Source organism: Spermophilus citellus, assembly GCF_964194105.1.
Source record: "Spermophilus citellus genome assembly, chromosome: 2".
Lineage (NCBI taxonomy): Eukaryota > Metazoa > Chordata > Mammalia > Rodentia > Sciuridae > Spermophilus > Spermophilus citellus.
Window position 1 is genome coordinate 45,410,252 of NC_138183.1, and position 22,310 is coordinate 45,432,561.

At 40.7% G+C, this 22,310-nt stretch overlaps 1 protein-coding gene across 4 annotated transcripts in view; it reads left to right on the forward strand.

Moving 5' to 3' along the window:
* The window catches only part of CAAP1 (caspase activity and apoptosis inhibitor 1), a 460,161-nt gene that overhangs the window by 103,493 nt on the left and 334,358 nt on the right, over positions 1 to 22,310 (forward strand). For all 4 annotated transcript variants that reach the window (XM_081264029.1, XM_081264030.1, XM_081264031.1 and 1 more), the window contains exon 6: positions 18,327 to 18,428. In XM_081264029.1, the coding sequence (XP_081120155.1) occupies positions 18,327 to 18,428 (102 nt within the window). The remainder of the gene's footprint in view (positions 1 to 18,326; positions 18,429 to 22,310) is intronic.

Below are 22,310 nucleotides of genomic sequence, written 5' to 3' on the forward strand. Positions count from 1 at the left end.
TCTTTTAATGTTATCCCATATTTCTTGGATGTTCTGCTCATGGTTTCTTAACAGTCTTGCTGAGCTGTCTATGTTCTTTTCAAGTTGAAATACTTTGTCTTCATTGTCTGATGTTCTATCTTCTAAGTGATCTACTCTGCTGGTAGTATTCACAATTGAGTTTTTAAGTTGGTTTATTGCTTCCTGCATTTCTAGGATTTGTATTTGTTTGTTTTTTATTACCTCTATCTCCCTGTGTAATTGATCTTTTACTTCCTGGATTTGTTTATGTAGTCCCTTGTCAAAGTGATCTTTCATTGTCTGATTTTGCTGTCTCATGTCTTCCTTGAGACTCCAGATCATCTGAAGCATGTATGTCCTGAACGCTTTATCTGACATTCCATCTTTTGCAGCTATTACCTCTTCCATAGTTGAGTTGACCTGCATTGCTTGTGGTCCTTTCTTTCCTTGTCTTTTCATACTGCTCGCATTTCTTTCTGCTTGGTGAAACTGTTGTGTTTTTGAAATTTTCCCCCTATTTATTTATATTGCTCTTGTATAGTTCGAAAATCTCCCTTGCAGGGCGGGTAGTGGCTGTGCTCCTCCTCTAATTAGGGTGATCTGTCTATCATGCTGGTCAGTCGCAGGTCTGCCCACTCTGCGGGCGCGGGTGGCGGCTCTGCTCTGCCCGCACTCCAATTGTGGTGACGTAACTACCATGCCCTTGGGTCGTTGGTCCTGATCGGGATGTGGGCGGCGGCTCTGCTCGGCCCCTACTCCAATTGGTGTGACATGTCTATCACGCTGGCAGGCCTCTAGGCCTGTTCCGCCGGTGGGTCGCAGGTCTGCCTACCTTGCGGGCTCGGGCGGCAGTTCTGCTCAGCCCCCACTCCCAGTGGGGGTACCTGACTGCCTCTCCAACGGGTCGCTGGGCCTTTTCCGGACACGGGCGGTGGCTCTGCTCCACCCCCACTCCAACAAGTGTGACGTGACTGCCTCGGTGCTACGTGTCCACCACGCTGGCAGGCTACTGGGCCTGTCCTGCCAGTGGGTCGCAGGTCTGCCTACCTTGCAGGCTCAGACGGCGGCTCTGCACAGCCCCTACTCCAAATGGGGTGACTTGGCTACCGTGCCATCGGGTCGCTGGTCCTGTTCTAGGCGTGGGCGGCTACTCTCTTCGGCCCCAGCTGCAGTTGGGGTGTCGTGATACCACGCCAGCGGGTCACTTGGCCTGCTCTGGGCGCAGGTGGCAGCTCCACTCTGCCCCCCTGGCCCCCACAGCACCCAGCAGAACCCGGACCGAGAAGCAGTCACCACAGGTTCCCCAACCCTGGGCCAAAGCAGCTTCGGGAGCCAGAACCCGGCCTCTCTGATCCCGGCTCACGCTCCGCTAGGAGCAGGCTCCAAGGAGCGACCCCCGTGGGTTCCCTTGCCCCAGGCCAAAGCAGCTCCGGGAGCCAGAGCCCAGCCGCTCCAAGCTCTCCGAGCTCGGTGCACGCCCCGCTGGGAGCAGGCTCAAAGACACAGTCCCCGCGGGCTCCCCAGCCCCGGGCCAAACTGTTCCGGGAGTCAGAACCCAGCCGCCCCGAGCTCAGCGCACGCTCCACTTGGAGCTGGCCTCAACACGCAGTCTCTGCAGGTTCCCCAGCCCTGGGCCAAAGCAGCCCCGGGAACCAGAATCCGGCCGCTCAGAGCCCGGCGCACACCTTGCCAGGAGCGAGCCCCTAGGAGTATTCTCCACTGGTTCTCCAGCCCCGAGCCTGAGCGATCTGTCTGCGAGACGCAGGCAAATACCAGCCTGAAATCACCTGTTCTGTAGCTGAATGAGCTGAGATCAGTAGAAAACAGGGATGATTACATCAGCTCTCCAAGATGGCGGCTGCTGTCCTCCTCCGTGGTCCGACCGGTGTCGAGAACCGAACTGGACCGCTTCTCTCCTCTGTCTCAAAGCCGGAACTCAGCAGTAAGCACGGCCATTGCACCACTGGCAGGAGCCCCCAGAATCTGCATCGCTGCACCCCCGCTCTGGCACCTCGCCGCTTCCCAGTGTGCGCCGCAGACTCCAGCTGCGGGGCGCGACCCTCCATGCGGAGAAATCGCCCGCGTCCGAGACCCCGCAGCCGAACCTCGCGCGATGGAAATCCGTCCACTAGATTCTGGAGCACCTCAATTTCACTGGAAATTCCCAACAAGATAGCCTTCAGCTGTTTCACCTCGTCTTTCTCCCGCACAGTGACGCGGCGCACTGGGGTGATGCACTCCCTTCGCCGCCATCTTCCCACCCCTCCTACCAAGAGTAATAACTTTTAAACTATACTGAAATCTCTACAAAATGCAAGTAAAAATCTCCTCCTGCTCTATTAGACTTAGTTCCCTGAGGAAAAGAAAGCATTGTGAGGTTTCTGGCTTTAACCTGAGCCACTGCAATTGAAATTATTGGTGGTGCAGCCATGAAAAAGTATAGCTTTAAGCCTAAGGTTTTCATAAGTGTTCCAAGTTCCAATGGATTCTTGGGAAGAATATTATAGCCCCATTATCTTTTGACTCATGTCTCGGGGTGGCATTGCTTGGGCCTTTCCTGTGATTTTGGTTGATCATTTTTAGTTTCAGAATTTTGCTAGCCCTTTGTCACTCAACTGTAATTTTGGTTACTAGGTAGCAGATATCAACATAGGGTAGGGGAAGGACCCCACTTGTCTGTGCCCTCCAGAATAAATAATTCAGCCGTTTCCAGGGGGAGCCCTGTAAAGACACACCCTTGTGCTGCAGTAAGCTGACACTTGTTAGTCTTGAGGCTGAATGAAGGAAACATCATGGGATCCCTGGATTGCAAAGCCACAAGCCACAATGCCTGGACATTAGGAACTCTCTATCTATTGTGAGAACTTACTACTATGGGGGAACAGAATTTTGACAGTGAGAAAAGTTTGGCTTCTGGAGTTAGACAGACCTGGTATCAAATCCTGGATATAGTACCTACTAGGAACTTTTTGACTTTAAGTGAGTTATTGAACCCCTGAACCTGAGCCTTTTCACCTGTGAATACGAGATCATTATATAGGCTGTTGTACAATTTGAGTGAGGTATTAAAATATATAGTGCCTGGCACATAAGTCACCATTGGATAAAATTTTATTAAATGAAGGTATGGATGAATGACTCACCTTGCTGGTTGAACATTCTGTTTTGAATAGGGATATGGCCATGTGTTATATAAAGCATGATAATATATCAGTAAAATGAATTAAATGTTAATTTCATGTCCCCCACCCCCAAGGTTGCTGACAGCATAAACCAACTCTGGGTAGACTATGTTGACTGAACACTGAGGTCCTGACATCTGAAAATTAAAACAACAAGTCTTTGGATGGACCAAGCCAGAGCAACTCCAGGATCTTAGAAGCAGAACACCATGGATCTTTAGAACAGTAACAACTTTGTTTCTCATTTTTAGTGATCTTCCATCAGGTGCATCAGCTCTGGTCAGAGAGGCAGGGGCATGTAGTACAAGCATGGCTACTGGGGATCTGCTATGATTTGGTTATGAGGTGACTCTCAAAGTTCCAGTATTAATGCAGGAGTGGGAATGATTAGATTATAAGAGCTGCAACTGAATTAGTGGATTAATCCATTTGGTGGATTCATAGTTTGAATGAATTACTGGGTGGGAACTATAGACAGGTGGGGTGTGCCTAGAGGAAGTGAATCACTGAGGTCGTGCCTTAGCGATTATATATTTTGTCCATGGCTCCATGCTCTCTTTCTGCTTTCTGACTATCATGAGGTGAGCAGCTCTCCTCTGCCATGCTCTTTTGCCATGATATACAGCCTCACCACAAGCCGGGAGCTATGCAGTTGGCTGACAATGGACTGAACTCTAAACCACGAGTCAGAATAAACTTTTCCTCCTTGAAGTTATTCTTGTTGAATATTTTAGTCACAGAGACAAAAAGCTAACACAATACCCCTCCTCTCCATCAGGAACAATTCACAGGGCAAAGGTGAATATTGGATGCTATTAAGTTTAACAGGCTTTAATGAGATGTAATTGATATACAATAAGCTGCATATATTTAAAGAGTATCATTTGGTACATTTGAGCAAGTGTATATAAACTCAGGAAACTATCTCCATGATGAAGACAATGAATATATCCAGCATACCTGAATGTTTCCTTGTGCCCTTTTATATTTCTCTTCTCTTAAACATTCATACCCCTCTACCTGTTGTAGGCATCTACTGATCTGCTTCTGTCACTGTACATTAGTTTGAATTTTCTAGAATTTTGTATAAATAGAATCATATACCATGCACTTTTTTTTTGTCTTTTTGTATTCACTGGAATTATTTTGAGATTCATCCATGTTGTAGCATTCCTTTTTATGGATGAATAATATTCTATTATGTGGATATACTATAATTCGTTTCTCCATTTAGTTTTTGATAGTTATTTGGGTTATTTCTAGTTTGAGGCTATTACCAGTAAAACTGCTATGAACATTCATGCACAAGTAGGTTTCATTTTATATTAAAAATTCTCAAAACTCAGCATTAAGAAGACCAACAATCCAATTTTTAAAAATGGGTAAAACATGAAAAATTTGCCAACAAAGTTATACCAATGACAAGCATATTCAGAGACAAAAACCCCCAGCGAAGTTTCTTCAAATGAAGAACTAATAACCTTACCTTATTATAATGCTTATTTTATGGATAAGAAAACTGAGACTAAGGGAATTAGGCAACTTGATCTAAGGAGAATTGAAATTTGAATCCAGGCCTGTTAACCTCTGCCTAAATTCTGTGTTATATAGGTAATATTGATTAGAAGGAGGCTTCAAAAGCTCAGGTTGGAAACATGGGAACTCATGAATTAGAAATGCAGTTTCCATTTCCTCTTCTGATGAAAGTTTTGGCATCTATTTCACTCAAAAGGTAAACAGTCTATGCATTTTCCAACATCCAGCTTTGTCTAGATTCCCCTAGAGAAGTATTCTCGTAGAAAACTCACCAAGGCTTCATTGGTCCAATAAATAAACAGTTTTGTTTAACCATGATGATGATTAAGAATAGGAGCTTTTTTTTAGTTTTTGTTTTGGTTCTGACAGATTTCAGTTTGAATCACACTCTACTCTTACTTAATTGTGTGATACTGGGCAAGTTACTAAATACTTGGAACTTTGATTTCTTCATCTGTAAACTGGTTAACGATGGCACTGATCTGTGTTTTAAGAGTTGGAGGAACTGATGTATATAAAGAATTTGCCACCATGTCCTACACTTATTAAACCTCAAAACACTGAGGTTACTTTGCCACCAGAAATAATGCAAACCATTGTTAAAAAACAACAACATGTGTGTTAAGTATTGCACTCACGATAAAACATAAAACACTAATTCACCACCGGGTTTTATTTTGTATTCCTCTGAAGGACTTATTCCCTCCTGTAAAAAAATGGTAATTCAAGGGAAGATGATGGCATTTAATTCTATAAGAATTATTAAGAAGTGAAATATTTATCCTTTAGTTATAAATGTTAGAACTACTTTTTTGTGGGAATATCCATAACTGTTCTTCAGCCACTTTAGCTGAGTGGCCACATGGAGTTTTAGAGTTTGGTTACCAGATATGCAGTACCCACATAGTAAAGAAATCAAAGTAAATGTAATGAAGAGCTCTATGGAGCACCATTCCTCATGCTGAGAGAACCACAGCCTGGTTACAGTTTTGCATGCCTTTTAGACCCCACCAGGCACTCACACTTACTGTAAACTTCCTTCACCCTTGGCTTGTTCTATTGCCAACAGTTCTTTTCCCAGGCCTTGGAAGTGCTACTTCAGCTACCAATGATGTCTTTTTCTCTGTCATACTATGTTTTTTTTTTTTTTTTTTAAATATGGTGCATATTTTGGTTAGCACATGGGGGCTCCAGTGAAGCTTCCTCTAAGCACCTGGATATGGGATGGTGAGGAGGGGCAAGCCAGTTTCTCTACCAGATGCCTCCAGCAATTTCTGCTCCAATAGTCTTGTAATAAGCCGATCCTGCAGAGAGAGCCTGAAGTTCTACTGTTTAGCTCCAATGCTGATATTCAAACTTCCCAGAAGACTGGCCCTGAGAACAATTTTTTTTTTTTCATTCTGGCAAGGCCGTGCTCATTTTCAAAGCAGCTGGGTCAGGTGATCTCTGTCATCTCCCAGCTATAAATACCTGAAGTGGCAGGACATTGGAGCTCTGTCTCCTGCAGCATAATTTAAATGGTCTCCAGTTATGCAGGTTTAATTCTGACATATCCAGCTTTAACCAGGGGATGGTAAGATATTAGGGGAATTCCTTGAGCATAAATGTTGACATGTTTTCTTTGTGTGTCATTGTTGTGTTTGACCTTATCACTTTTGCAGCAATTATTGCTCTTTCAAATTTAAAACAAATGTGCAACACTTTACAGATTCCTAAGTTCAATTAAAAGGTCTGTAAGTTTTGCCCATAACACACCATTCATTCATTTTTTAAACTGTGGTAAGACATACACAACATCTTTACCATTTTTAAGTGGAGAGTTAGTTTGGTAGTCTTCAGTACTTTCATATCGTTGTGTAACCATCACCAATATTCAAATCCAAACTCTTTTCATCTTGCAAAACTGAAACTCTAACCCATTAAATAACAATTCCTTCTGCTCCCTGCCATACCTTCTGGCAGTTACCATTCTACTTTCTGTCTATATGTATAAATTTGACTATTCTACGTACCTCCTATATGTGGAATTATACAGCATTTGTCTCTTCTTCATTTCATTATCAGGCACATTGAGAAAGCAGAAGTTAGTGGACTTTCTAGTACCCTTAGCAAGGACACCCATGTAGAGAGTTAGGTGCATCTCTTATTTACCTTGAAGTCATTAAACATTTTGTGTGTCTGGCTTTCTTTCTTCTGATTCCATTTTCACAAATCAACCTTCTGATTGTGGTGTGGCTCCCTAACATATGTAAAACTAGTTGTCTCCTGAGCATCCTGTTTATACTATTTAGCATTGTATTGCAGTTTGGGGGATACTGCCATCCCTAAACTTCAGAGATAAGCCATAAACCCATACTCTTTGTCACCGTGATTGGTTCACAGACAGTGATTGATCAAACCCTAAATCAACCCTCTGACTAAGAGATTAGTTCACTGGACAGATTCTTTTCTAAGTTAGTCCAATCAAGGTGAAGGTTAGAATCTTTATTTGATGGAAGGGCAGAAAGAAGCCTTCCTTATTTTACCAAAATTGAATAGAAAAATGAATATCATCTTACTGCTGCTAATAGCCATTATATAGCCATGAGCAGTTGTACTAGCAGGGTACTAATATAATGGAATATAGAACTGATATATGGGCAGAAATATAATTCTTGGTGATAGTCTTAAGGTGTTGGATCAAGTCTTGTCTGAAGAACTCCATACTACAGATTTTTTTTAAGTTATATAAGTTAATAATTTAAAAAAATTATTTAATGAAATTTGAGTTGGTTTTCTATTACTTATTTTTAAGTACACAAATCCGTGTAAAGGGTCATAAAACAATGGTAAAGTTGACTTTATGTATTCTAGCCTTTTTGGTACTAATTTCTCATTGTGAAAAAATATGTTGGTATTCTGATTCTACACATTAGTTTCTTCAACTTATTTACTGCAAGATATGGATTCATTCTCAGGATCCTAACACAGTTCAGCTTCTGGGTTTGTCCTACTGAGGATTATGGTCTATTTTCAAAGTAACAGATATCACACTGTGCAGGCATCCCAGGAGATGACCTTAGCATATTTGTCACCTTCAAGGTTCTCCTAGGACTTGTAACTTGCTCTTCTTCTCTTTCTATTTTCATAGCCACTGGAAATACTTCTGAACACTCGTGATAGCTCTCAAATAGTGGCTAGTTCTTTTCACATGATTGGCCAACTGACCTCTCACACTTGGTCTCACAATCCTAGAAGTCACCTTCTCAGGTTCTGTCACATTCTCTGATTACAAAAGATAGCTAAGTCTCCTTCCTTTAAAGTCTGAGCCCTTTGCATGGGGCAATAATAGAAGTGATATTGTCTAACAGATTGCCTAGAATATAACATGTCCATTTGGAATCTAGGGGGCCTTTCTAGTTTTGTCATTGGCAGTCTAGAAAATGTTGGAAGATACCAAGTCCAGTGAAGGCTCAAAATTTTCTTGGTCTTGTTTAGCCACTGTCTTAGAACATTTGGTGTTGCTGTAATACAATATCACAGATTAGGTAATTTGAAAAAGAAAATAAATTTATTCTTCACAGTCCTGGAAGCTGGGAAGTCCCTTATCAAGGTGCCAACATTTGGTGAGAGTCTTCCTACTGTGTCCTCACGTGGTGGGAGATGAAAAAATGACAGGACAAGAAAGAAGGGAAAAAAGCCAGACCTCAAGTTGTTTTTTTGTTTGTTTGTTTGTTTTTAAATCTGGAACCCACTCCTGGGAAAACTAACCCACTCCTGCAATGGTAGCGTTGATCCATTCATGAGGGAAAACCCTCATGACTTTATATGAGGTCTTAAAGTTCCCACCTCTCAACACTTTTGCAATGGGTATTAAATTTCCAATACATAAATCTGGGAGATGTATCCAAGCCATAGTAGCCACTCTTCTTACTTATCCAGACCCCAGAGATTTTTCTGATGTTGGAGTTGTGCATTCTTAGTGATTCACTCTTCCTACTCCCTATAAAGAAATCTATGTATTACTTCTCTTTCCTCTACTGGACCCTGGGTAAAAATATGCACAGAGTGAAAAACAACATATTAATGATAGGGTTGTTCCCAAGTGGTGTTCTCATGAAGCATTTCTTCATAAAAGGACTCAAGATGCAAAAAGAGCAAGAGCTAATAAAAAATTAAAATCATACAGAAAATCTGAGTGTGTATTAGTTTTAATTTTACCCTAGAAGTTGCAGGTCCTCCAATGCAGGGAAATTTGTAGATGATATTATGTTCAGTGGTCTCTTGATAACTGTCCCTGGATACACATTCCATCAATTGTGGCTAAATGCAGATCTGTTCTCCTGTCAGCACCAAGACATACTTGGGATTCCAGTTCATAAACATTTAAATGCAGTCACTCAAAACCTATTGTGGCCCTGAGTTGTATTTTCTCATTTTTGGTGATGGGATCATTTTTTTAACAAAGCATGCTGTCTGTGTGGACTGGTTGAATAGAGTGCCCTGAAAGTCTTTAATAAATTATAGGTGGATTTATGGGTACTGCTCAGGGCCATGGTAGATTGGCTGAGTTGAAAAATAAAAGGGATATATTTATCCATTAGGTCCAGTGGGTCCTAGATATTAGGGGAAAGAGGTTCATGGGTGGAAGTTGCTTTTTTTTTTTTTTTTTAATATTATAGACTCCTGTACATGGGAAACTTTCTAGAACTCAATAACTCCACATTAAAGTGACAAGTTGTCTAATTGGTCACTTAAGAAAACTTCCTCAGTGTCATCCAACTTACATTCTGGAAAATCATGGTTGTGAGAGAACTCTCAAAGTCAATCTCACAATTAAAATTAGAAAATGTCAGCACAATCCAAGATGGGTGGGTCTTATTGATTGGCTTAGCACCTCTGAGAACAGCTACTCCACATGTTGCGTGTGTGGGAGACCTGGCCTTTTGGTTTTATTTCCCCCATCTGTTTTCTCCTGCTGAAGTTAAGTTTCCGGCTCTGGAGGAGAACATCACGTTATCCCTTACCCCTCCCCATCCTCTCCGATGGGTGCCAAGCTGAAGGGCACCAAAGTCAAAAGTGTTCACTCGCTGGTTCCTGAGTCACCCTGCCAATCAGCACCCGCCACATCATCAAAGCAACCCTTCTTAAGCTGAAGCTTGCTGGCTCACGCTGCTGCGGCTCTCTTCCTCTCCTTTTCTTACCTTGGGGCAGCCCCCCAATAAAATCTCTTGGTTGAATTTTCCTCTCGGGTGAGTCGCTTGCCTTGAACCATAATTTCTCTGGCACTAATGTTTTCCTGCACATGTTACATTTTTTATCTCTGTGCTCCAAAGGTAAACCTTCATAGCCACTCTCATATTATTTACATTTTACAGATGAAGAAATGAGGTAAAGCATGAAAATGGCAAGTATCCAGCATAGAATAAAATGCAAAATAAATTATTGGAAGAAAATAATTTTGTTTATATTTTGACCAAATGTCTCTTTGAGGTAAGGACAAAGTCCTATTTATCTATGTAGTCCTAGCATTAACAGAGAATTGGGTCCAGTAGGTACTTAATAAATCTTGGTGAAAGGTGTGAATGATTGACCAGTTAGTCAAAAAATCTCCTTGTTTCAAGTAAAGTAAAAGTGATTCAAGATATAATATATTTTATTAAATGTTTTTCTAATTATAAAAATTATAAATGTTTATTGGGGAAAATTAGGCTAATACAGAAGAATGTATAATAATATACTTTTCATAGTTATCTATAACTTGGAGACAATAATTTTCCTTCCAGTCTTTTCTGTATCCATTTTTCCTCTGAACTGATGGGTCCTAACATAAACATAAGTAAATCCTTTCATGTTCCCTGAAACAGCAAGAACCCCCACCATGGAAATATGAGGAATAAGACTGTGACATAAAAAGAGAAATGTAAGACGCACAGAAGCTTTGGACATTCTGTGTACAGGGTTCAGAGATCTCATTTCAATTTCAACCCCATTTCCTTTTCTGCTTTACTGGGAGAATGACCTTGAAGGAGGGAGAAGTCACTCTAAATAGACAGAACAGTCTTGGCCACAGCCCAGATCTACCACCCAGGCGCAGAGGAGAGCCCTCTGATGTCTCTTGAATGATTTAGCTTTATTGCCTATTGTCTCTCTCCCCAAATTGCCTTTAGGATGAATGTTCCAGCCAGAACCCATATAGAGGACACTAGCTTCCCAAGTAGTTCACAGGATGTGGATGTTTTTTATGAAACATCCTTCAAATTGACCATTAATGGAAGCTGTATTTTGCACCTTACAATGAGGAAATTACAGTGCATTAGGAAGTTCTGCATTCTGGCTTAGGCAGTGAATTAGATGAGGGATACAGGCTGGGGTGCTTTCCTACTGGGCATAATACTCAATTTATTTTCATTTACATTAATTTCTCTACATCACTGACTACACAGGCATTAAACTGTTAAATGCAAGCAATTCCCAACTGCTTGATGCAAATAGAAATGTTTAATGAATAATAATAGAAAAGAAGCCTATAGACTAACCAATATGCAAAATCATGAGAGCATGTTAATCAACCTTTACCATTGCAGAGGGCTTGACAAACTCCCCTCCCTCCTTGCATCCTGCCATCCTCCCCACTTCCAATTTTTCTTTGAAAAGAAAATAATAATAATAATAATAAAGTACATTTAAATGGAAGAAAATAGAGTAATGTAGTATTGTTTGATGCTTCACCTCTTACATAAGCACCCTGTGAACTTATCTGGAGGATTCCATGAAGCTTAAAAAAAAAAAAAAAAAAGAATCCTACCTCCCTTTGGCTCTAGTGATGGAGTAGTTCTGCTGATGAGACCAAAGGGGATTTTAACGTATAATGTCTTCATCTCATACAGCTACCTACTGTCCCCGCAACCTCACCAGGCTGTTAATACTAGAGTCAACTTGAGGAAAAAAAGATGGGCCCTTCTTGTTGGCACTTTATTCAAAAGCTTCTGATTCTTTGGGTTATCTCTGGCAGTAGGATCTTAAAGCCTACATCAAAATTAATGGATCTTCCCCCTCACAGTTTAATTACCACCCAATGACTTCACTTGTTGTGGTTCAAAGGGAAACCTGGCTCTGTTCTTCATGAGCAATATGACCAGGTAAAATTGCTTTAACTTTTATGAACCTCAAATTCCTCGTCTGTGGAATGGCAACAAATACCTGTTGTGCGTGATTATTTCCCATACCCTGGCATACTCAAGTCTGCAAAAAACACATAAAGAGATTGGATGGAAAAATAGCAGAATGTCAATGGTAGTTTCTTCTTTTTTCCTGTTCTATATTTTCTATAATAAGCAAATCATAAGCACAAATAACCTAGACAGGTGCAGACCTCAACAGATTCGCTGATGACATTTATTTATTCGTAGATTCAATCAATCAGGCACTGGAGGGGCTCACTTTCTGGTAGAAAATGGCCACCAGTTACGGAAGGGGTTTGAGTTTTGTAGGGTACAATGAAGGTGATTTAATCATTGGAGACCAAGGATGTGCCAATCAGACAGTCAGGAAACTAGTTGCGCAGGTTAAAAATTTAACTCAGGAAAGCAGTTGTAAAAAATTGGATACTCATTGTTACCAGGAGGAGATGAGATAGGAGCTCAGATCCTGAGAGATGAAAACTCGGATCCCACCCAGTGCTCTTCTTCTTCCTGGGGGTTCACTGTTCCCCAGAGTTTCACTATTTTCTGTTTCCTCCTTCCAGGACTAATTGACTCTGGGAGAAGGTTACAGGGCTTCTTCTCTTCAGGACCCATTGTTACTGGAAGAAGACTTACTAGGAGAGGTTTAATGTTTATTTCCCCTCCTCTCCTGGGCCACACTGACCTTCTGTTCTTTTTGAGGTTGCCTTGGGGATGTTATTTTCCATAACCCTTCACAAACTATCTTCAATAGGAAAATTATGATTTCCATTGTTTTTATGATTTCTTTTTTTTTCTTTTTTTTTTAATTGGTTGTTCACAACTTTACAAAGCTCTTGACATATCATACTTCATACATTAGATTGAAGTGGGTTATGAACCCCCAATTTTACCCCAAATGCAGATTGCAGAATCACGTCGGTTACACATCCATAATTTTACATACTGCCCTTTTAGTAATTGTTGTATTCTGCTACCTTTCCTATCCCCTACTATCCCCCCTCCCCTCCCTTCTTCTCTCTCTACCCCATCTACTGTAATTCATTTCTCTCCTTGTTTATTTTCCCATTCCCTTCCCAACCTCTTATATGTAATTTTGTATAGCAATGAGGGTCTCCCTTCATTTCCATGCAATTTTCCTCATCTCTCCCTTTCCCTCCCATCTCATGTCACTGATTAATGTTACTCTTTTCTTCCTACTCTTCCTCCCTGCTCTGTTCATATTTGCTCTCATTATATCAAAGAAGACATTTGGCATTTGTTTTTTAAGGATTGGCTAGCTTCACTGAGCATAATCTGCTCTAGTGCCGTCCATTTCCCTGCAAATTCTATGATTTTGTCATTTTTTATTGCTGCATAGTACTCCATTGTGTATAGATGCCACATTTTTTTTATCCATTCATCTACTGAGGGGCATCTGGGTTGGTTCCACAGTCTAGCAATTGTGAATTGTGCTGCTATGAACATCGATGTGGCAGTATCCCTGTAGCATGCTCTTTTAAGGTCTTCAGGGAATAGTCCGAGAAGGGAAATAGCAGGGTCAAATGGTGGTTCCATTCCCAGCTTTCCCAGGAATCTCCAAACTGCTTTCCAAATTGGCCGCACCAATTTGCAGTCCCACCAGCAATGTACAAGTGTACCCTTTTCTCCACATCCTCGCCAGCACTTGTTGTTGTTTGACTTCATAGTGGCTGCCAATCTTACTGGAGTGAAATGGTATCTTAGCGTGGTTTTGATTTGCATTTCTCTGACTGCTAGAGATGGTGAACATTTTTTCATGTACTTGTTGATTGATTGTATATCCTCCTCTGAGAAGTGTCTGTTCAGGTCCTTAGCCCATTTGTTAATTGGGTTATTTGTTATCTTATTGTCTATTTTTTTGAGTTCTTTGTATACTCTGGATATTAGGGCTCTATCTGAAGTGTGAGGAGTAAAAATTTGTTCCCAGGATGTAGGCTCCCTATTTACCTCTCTTATTGTTTCTCTTGCTGAGAAAAAACTTTTTAGTTTGAGTAAGTCCCATTTGTTGATTCTTGTTGTTAACTCTTGTGCTATGGGTGTCCTATTAAGGAATTTGGAGCCCGACCCCACAATCTGTAGATCGGAGCCAACTTTTTCTTCTATCAGACGCAGAGTCTCTGGTTTGATATCAAGCTCCTTGATCCATTTTGAGTTAACTTTTGTGCATGGCAAGAGAAAGGGATTCAGTTTCATTTTGTTGCATATGGATTTCCAGTTTTCCCAACACCATTTATTGAAGATGCTATCCTTCCTCCATTGCATGCTTATAGCCCCTTTTTCAAATATAAGATAGTTGTAACTTTGTGGATTAGTCTCTGTGTCCTCTATTCTATACCATTGGTCCACCCGCCTGTTTTGGTACCAGTACCATGCTGTTTTTGTCATTATTGCTCTGTAATATAGTTTGAAGTCTGGTATCGCTATACCGCCTGATTCACACTTCCTGTTTAGAATTGCTTTTGCTATTCTGGGTCTTTTATTTTTCCATATGAATTTCATGATTGCTTTGTCAATTTCTACAAGATATGTCATTGGGATTTTGATTGGCATTGCATTAAACCTATAGAGAACTTTTGGTAATATCGCCATTTTGATGATGTTAGTTCTGCCTAACCATGAACAGGGTATGTTTTTTCATCTTCTAAGATCTTCATCAACTTCTCTCTTTAGGGTTCTGTAGTTTTCATTATATAAATCTTTCACCTCTTTTGTTAGGTTAATTCCCAATTATTTTATTGTTTTTATGATTTTATGATTTCTTGATTCAAGCTCACATAGATTAAAATGATATCTGTTGGAATTTCTTTTTCTTTTCCTCTCATTTATACAATCTTTCCTCTCAAAAGAGGGATCAAGGAAACAAACAGAAAAACCCAGGGTATGTTAGTATTAGTTTCCATTTTTTGCTATAACAAATTACCACAAATGGCTTGGTGGCTAAAAACAATACTAATCTCCTCTCTTGTAAATTACAGGTCAGAAGTTTGAAATGATTATTATGGGACTAAAATCAAAGTGTGGCAGCTCTGCTAATTTCTGTAGGCCTTGGATGGAGAATCTGTTTCTTTTTTTTTTCTGGCTTCCAGTGGCTGCCTGTATTCCTTGGCTTCTTCCTCCTTCCTCTATCTGTATCCTAGTCTTTGCTTCTGTCATCACACCATCTTCTTCCCTTATAAGAGCCCTTGTAATTATACCAGACTCACCCAGTTACATGACAGAATCTCCCCATTTCAGCGTCTCTAGAAAACATCTGCAAATTTAATTTGCCATATTAAGGTAATTCATGGAGTTCTTTTTTTGAAGTGGAGTGGACATCATTCAGCCTTCCTCATGGTGCTTATAGAAGAGGTGGAACATTCAACCAAAACCAGGAAAGAAAAAGCAGCAACAAAAGATCCTAATACTGAGCAATAGCAAGCCAACTGCTTTATATAGGAGATCCATTCCCTTCTTACAGATGAATCTGCACAGGACCCACCACACTCAGGGAATTCAAGGTATTTGGGTCTGGTATGAATGCACAAATTGATGGTATCCTATTAAAAAACCAAAATCACTGTACCCAACAATGAAAAACTATCAGGTCTCTTCTCTCAAAATCTCTAAGATGCCAGAAATTCAGTCTAAAATTATTATTATTTCTGTGAAATGTCAATTCTTTCTATTAAAAGGCACCAGAAAGAATTCAAGTCGGGGACTGCTCCTTGATTCAAAAGCAGCCTATTTTCTCCAGCTTGGTACTAAGATGTGCCAAGAATAATATTTTTTTGTAAAGCAAAAAGGTTTAAATTATTATTTTTGTTGCAAAACTGCCACAGGTTATTAAAGTAACATCAGGAATGGATATAATCAGATCTCATCTATTATTAATGAGGTTCTGCCTTAATGTGATCATTATAGGTATGTGCCTCACACCTAGAAGCTATCACCTAACATAATAACAACCTGAAATAATGAGTTGCCAGCATGATATTTTTCTTTTGTGAAGGGTTATACCTATAGGGTTGCTTTTCTCTTATAGCAACAACAACAATAATAAACTGTATAATTTTAGACAGAGACAGGTGTAGATTTTATTTGTAATATAATGGTTACTGCTTAACATCTTTACAGTTAAGATTCGCTACCAAGCCAACACAAAAATATTTCGAAAACTGTATTATTGCTACTCATAATGATTATCCAAGAGCTAGAAAAACCTCATCTGACTTTCTATAACATCTGTGTGTGTGTGTGTGTGTGTGTGTGTGTGTGTGTGTGTGTGTAAGAGAGAAGGAGAGTTCCAAGATATGATTATGCTTATAGGTTCATTTATTATGAAATTAGAAAATATTCTTTGCCATACACACACCTTTTAACTACAATCCCTTTTTTTTTTCTATAAGGCAATGGTTCAGAAAAGACATAAATGAAGTCTTTGTGAATAGAGGCAGAAAGAGACCACATCCTGAGTCGTTTGGATTCTGATAGCATCCTTTTACAGCAAGTTATTACAAATAGTTGTGCTGAGGCTTGCTCACAAAATCCTGTTTAATCCTTAGTGCGTTGAATTCTACAGGATGCAGTTTCCTGGAGACCAGATTAGGCAGATTTAAGTATCAGGAATTAGAGCGGGTGTAGAAATGAGGGTCAAGTATCCAAGGACCTGACAACAGCAAAATTGGTTCATAAAAGCCCAGTGTTGGCCAATTACATCCTTCACCCCTCAAATGGTTATTCCACTGTCCCACATCTCCCTCCCTTCATGGCTGGACTCCACTTTCTCAATCTTCTCACTCCCAGCTCTGCAATGTGACTCTTGCTTTGCTGAACTAATTTGGGACAGTCTTCGGTGATCTCTCTCAACTATTTATCAGACTTCATCTAGCCCTGTCCCTAGATGCAGACTGAAATGTTCACCCCCTGGCTGGGTGGCTGCAGGAGAATGTCCCCATAGCATCTCAACCTGTACAAGTCCAGTTTTACTCATTGGCTTCTCTGCTCTCTCCAGCTTCTATCCTCACCTGTCCTTGCTGACCTGCTTAGTGAAAGGCTTTCTCTTCCTCTGATTCCCTCAGTCTAGAAATACCTCTGTCTACCTTTGCAGTTCCTGGATTCTGTGCTTTCTTGCTTGACCAAGTGGTAAGTTTCCCTCTTATATCTATTCCTGCTACAGTAACCCTTTAACTGATCTTTTCTATCTCCATACTAGCCTTCCTTCTGCTACTATGCCTCCCAGCACTGGTGGAATCTTGACACTGCTGGTAGTACTACTTCAGGGAGTGGATGCTTAATAAATGCTACTTCGTTGTTTCTTTAGCTTCACAGCTTTTTCTGGTAAATTGAAAGGTTCAGTCTAGATAAACTCTTAACACCCAGCCGTGGTCTGATATTTTGTATGTCTCTAAGAAACGGAGGATGGGGTTTTCATTTGACTTCTGCCTGAATATTTTATCACTGTTAAATCTGGGCCCAGGCTAAATAGTGATAGCAATATTTTAGGCTCATTCTTCACTCTAAATCTCTCTCTCTCTACCCCGTAGACTTTGCCATTTCTCAGGGTAACTCAAGTTCTAGAATCAAGTATGCTCAGAATATGAACTAGACTAGGCTGAATAAGACACTGGACCATTTTCTATGGGGTGGACTATTTGAAATGCCATCTTCCTATCTATAAAGGGAGGAGATTGAAATAGGGAATTATAGGGTCCATTCTGCTTCCCAAATGTCTGTGTCTCCTTAGGACTTTATTTATATGCTAAGTTGAGGGTTTAAAATGATTTATTGCAAAGAATCACATATTTTTGTGTGCATTGTCTTCAGTTTTTCAAGGTGACCATGACTATGTATCTCTTAGATCTCTGACCAATTATTGGAGGCCCAGCAACTGGCCTCGGAAATCCATCCCTGCATCATCCTGGCTGGCCTTCCAAGGCTGCTGCCAATGATACAGAGCAGGTCTGTACCTGGGAGACACAGGATTCTACTGACTAATGGGGTTCACTCAAGGACTCCCCACCAGCCTTGCTGAACTCTTCTTAGAAATGAGTTGCATTTTCAAAGACCTCTACCCAACTTTGCTGCCTTCTCTGTGGCTTTGATCTCCGCCTCCTTTGACTCCCTCCTCATTTTCTCTCACAGGCTCTTCTCCTAATAAAGTTTTCTTATGTCTTGGTGACCACTTCTCAGATGACCTACCCTAATATACAACCTGCACTTGATGTCATAATAAATTTACCTTTGCCCATGGAAGAAAATGGGAAAATTTTGTCTGGTTTTAGCATTACTATGGTTTGAATGTGTTTCCTTCAAAATTCAGGTGTTGAATCTTGGTTAGGAGTAAGGGCTCCTCCTTCATGAATGGGATTAAAGCCCTTATAAAGAGGCTTTAGGCAGTATTTGACTCAGTTGCTCTTTTGTCCTCTGCCACGTTCTTCCCCTCCAGGAGCTGTGGTGTCAAGATGGCATCTTGGGAACAGAGACGAGGCCCTTACCAGAGGATGCCACTGCTTGCATCTTGATCTTGGACTTCCCAGCTTCCAGAACTGTGAGAACTAATTTTCTGCTCTTTATAAATTACCCAATCATAGGTAGTTTGTTACAGCTGCATTAAACATGTTAAAGCAAGCATCATTTGTACACCTGCAATCAATCCTGTGGATTCTCTTTTCCATAGCAAAGGCATTCATCCATTCATCTTTTCTTTAAATTTACCCTCTAAACTATAAGAAAGAGCATAATATTTTTAGAAAATGCACACATGTGAAAAGAAGAAAATAAAATTACCCATAATCCCTCAACTCTCATATAACCATTGCTTTCTGGTCTCTTCGACAATAAACAAATAATTCTTTTATAGAGAGTAACAACAGAGGTTGATACATATAATGATATAGCAGAGGAATTGGAAAACTTTTTCAAAGGGCTAGATTAGTGAATATTTTTAATTTTATTGGTCATAAAAATCTGTGTTGTAACTTTTCAACTCTGCCCTTGGTAGGGTGAAAACAGTCATAGATAACACATCAATATGAGGCTGTGTTCCAATGGAAAAAATAGGCCTTGAAACCATGGTTAACTAATCCATGATTTAGTGAAAGAAAAGATCTCAATAAAAGACCCAATCTTTGAGTAAATGGGAATATTCAGATCCTGCTTAACATTACCCAGTGGGGCCATAGAAATCAGCCCCAGGGACTTGTGTAAATTGGCAGCTGGAACAGAGGGTTCAAGCAGAGTCATGGAAAAATGACTCTCTTGGAGGATCCCAGGGTACAGGGGCATAGTCCCTAGAAAGTGTGAAAAGCTCGTGTTTGTGTGGAACTTTCTCCTAAGGAACTAGCTATGATTTAAAGTGAGAAGGGGAATAACAAAGCTGACAGCTTCATTGTGGTCTTTTGCTGTTGTCAGGCATGAGTTAAGAAGATTGCAAACCCTTCCTAATGTGCTTTTCCCATTTAATTTTGTGGCTGCATAAACTTTCATAGCAAATAATGAGTTGGGGTTGTAGCCCAAATGTTATGGACTCTTTATGTATCTGGAGAGCCTGCGGAGTGAGGCGCTGCATTCTAATGGCCTGCTTAGCCAGGCACCGGCTGGGCAGCACAAGCTGGTTTTGGCTTGAAGAGGGATTCTGCAGAATTGGAGGGGAACCCACCAGAGAGCTCCTTGGCCTCATGGCTATCCTTCGCTCTCCACAAAAGCATTTTTCCCCAAGACATGACAGCTATTCCTCTTGGGTCGGAGGGAATCTGTCCCTCAGCTAGAATTCTGACTCTGTCTGTCTTGATTTGGGTGTTGAAGGATAAATGCTTACCTAGGAGTCCTGTTTTCGACATCCACGCTTGCACTCCTGTTTGTCCACAGAAATGAACATTGACTACCTATTCGCCCGTCCATCTGCTGTGATGGCACCGTGCCTGAATCCTGGCAGGGCAGGGATACTGCAAAGGGCTGGAACTTCAGGGCCTTGTGTTTGGAGGGATAGCAGCGAGGGGAGAGAATAGGAAGGGTGCAGGCATGGGGAGAAGAGAGGCCGTTGTTCTCACATTGCCCTCAATCTTAGTCACCTAGCCTCTTCCATCCACTGGCCCTGCCTTTCTCCTCCAGGAGTTGAGTCCTTTAGACAACTTGGGTGTGAGAATTGCATTTGTGCCTGGGGATAATGAATTTTGGAATCTGACTCCAACCACAAACATCTTGGAGTTAGCATTTAAGGTAAAAAGAGTGGAGGGGAAAAAGCAGTTTATAAAATGATAATGCACAATGGTTCCCGTTAATTTAGAAGTGTGTGTGTGTGTGTGTGTGTGTGTGTTTGTGTGTGTATCAGTATTTCTGGAGGTGGCTAGTGGGATTACAGGTGATTTCTATTTTTCATTTTTTATTTATTATCTTCTGTTAACATTTTTTTCAACAACAGATATGTGGATGAAAACAAAACACAAATAGCCATAGAATATTAGGTATAAAAAAAGACTTTACTGAAAGACCTAACCTCTGCCTAGGAAGAAACTTCTGTCCAAGGAAGAATTTCTAAGCCCACTGTAAAATGTTAGACAACTGGTGAATTTCAACCTGAGTCTTCAGGACACTAAAGGGCCTGGAAGCAGAGGGGCTGGTGCAGGGGGCTGGAGCCAAAGAGTGTGCCAGGTCAGTAGGAGGAGGCCAGACCTTATTCATCCATGTTATTTTACTTTCTCTGAGAAAACTTCAGTGGTTCCCACTATCCCCAGCCTTTCCTGTAAGAGTTGACTGCTTCCTTTTCTGACTCCACAAAACATTTTGTAGGTGGCTATCAGACCAGTTTTCTATTGTAGGTGGTTTTCATTGATACATTCTGGCCACTCTCTCCATAAAAGGGGTATGGGCTCTTGGAAGGGAAAGTATTATCTCCCTAGCACTTAGAGAACCTGGTTGATGGTGGATGCTCAAAACAAATCTCTCCATTCCTCCAACCAGAAAACTCATTTTTGTATCGACTTCGTTTATTGTTTTCATTTTTATTATTTTTGGTAAAATATAGATTACAAAATTTATCATCTTAACCATTTTTAAGTATATGGTTTAGTAGCATTAGGCATGTTCACACTGTTGAGCAGCCATCACCACTGTCCATCACATTAATTTTTATCTTCCCAAACTCATTCTCCATATGCATTGGCAGTAACTTTCCATTCCTCCCTCCCTCCCTCATCCTCTAACAACCACTACTTTATTTTGTCTCTATAAATTTGCTTCTTCCAGATGTCTCATATAAGTGGTCCATCCAATATTTGTCTTTTGTGACTGACTGGCTTGACTTAGAACATCCACATTCCAGCTGTTTCCTCCTCTCATCTGCAGTGCCCATTCCATTCCTTGATCACCCCTTATTATGACCCTAGTCCCATCCTAGGCACAATGAGATACTGAGGCATAAGAGGAAGCCCTACCTATAAGACATCTGTGGTAGCATGTGTCAGAATTTCCTTCCTTTTGAAGAAAGATAATATTTCATTGGATGTTTTTACCACATTTTGCTCAACCACTCCTGCAATGAAAGTGGGTATACAAATATTTGTTTGAGTCTTGCCATCAATTCTTTGGGTAGCTACCCAGAAGTGAAATTAGTCAGAAAACTATTTTTTAAGTATGGATGTAGCCTGGCATGAAGTGGAAACAAGAAGAAAAGGGAGTCATCAGTGTAGGAGTTCAAGAGTCTAGTAGGAAAACCACAGATTTACCTACTGAATCAGAATCTCTCTGGGGACTAACTGGGAAGGAATCTGTATTTTTAAGTACTCCCAGGTGATTCTGATGATTGGCTAGGCTTGAGGACCACAAAACTCCATGATTTTCAAGGTCTTCTCCCACTCCATAATTCAATAAAACTGTTACCCCCTCCTAGCCACAGGGGTTCTGTGTCTTTTTCCTGTAATAACTTCAAGAGTAGCTCACTGTCTAATTCTCATAGGAGTTAGAATAGCAAAATAAATTATACCTACTAAAAGATTATATTTGTCCACAATGGGAGGCAAGACACCTGAAACCATAAATTAAGCACTTTGGTATGTCATTGTCTTTACCTCACACCTTTGCTGTTGATTTTGCCAGTATCTAACCTGTGTATAGTAATACTAACAACCATTTATTTTATCAACACTAACAACCACTTACCATACTCTTGTACATACAGCATTTAATTTGCCTCAAATCTTTCAAGGCACGTATTCGCCTTCCATATTGCATCAAGATGCTGAAGCACCAAGGTTTTAGCATGTGATGGGATCTATAATTAGATCCCATTTTTGTTTCCTGATATCACATTGATTGTGATAATAGTTTGTAGTTTGCATGTGTGCAGTGACATCTCAGAGATTTGGAGTCTAAAGGAAACCCAATACAATGATGTCTGGCACTGAGATTGGAATCTATGTCTCCTGATTCCCAC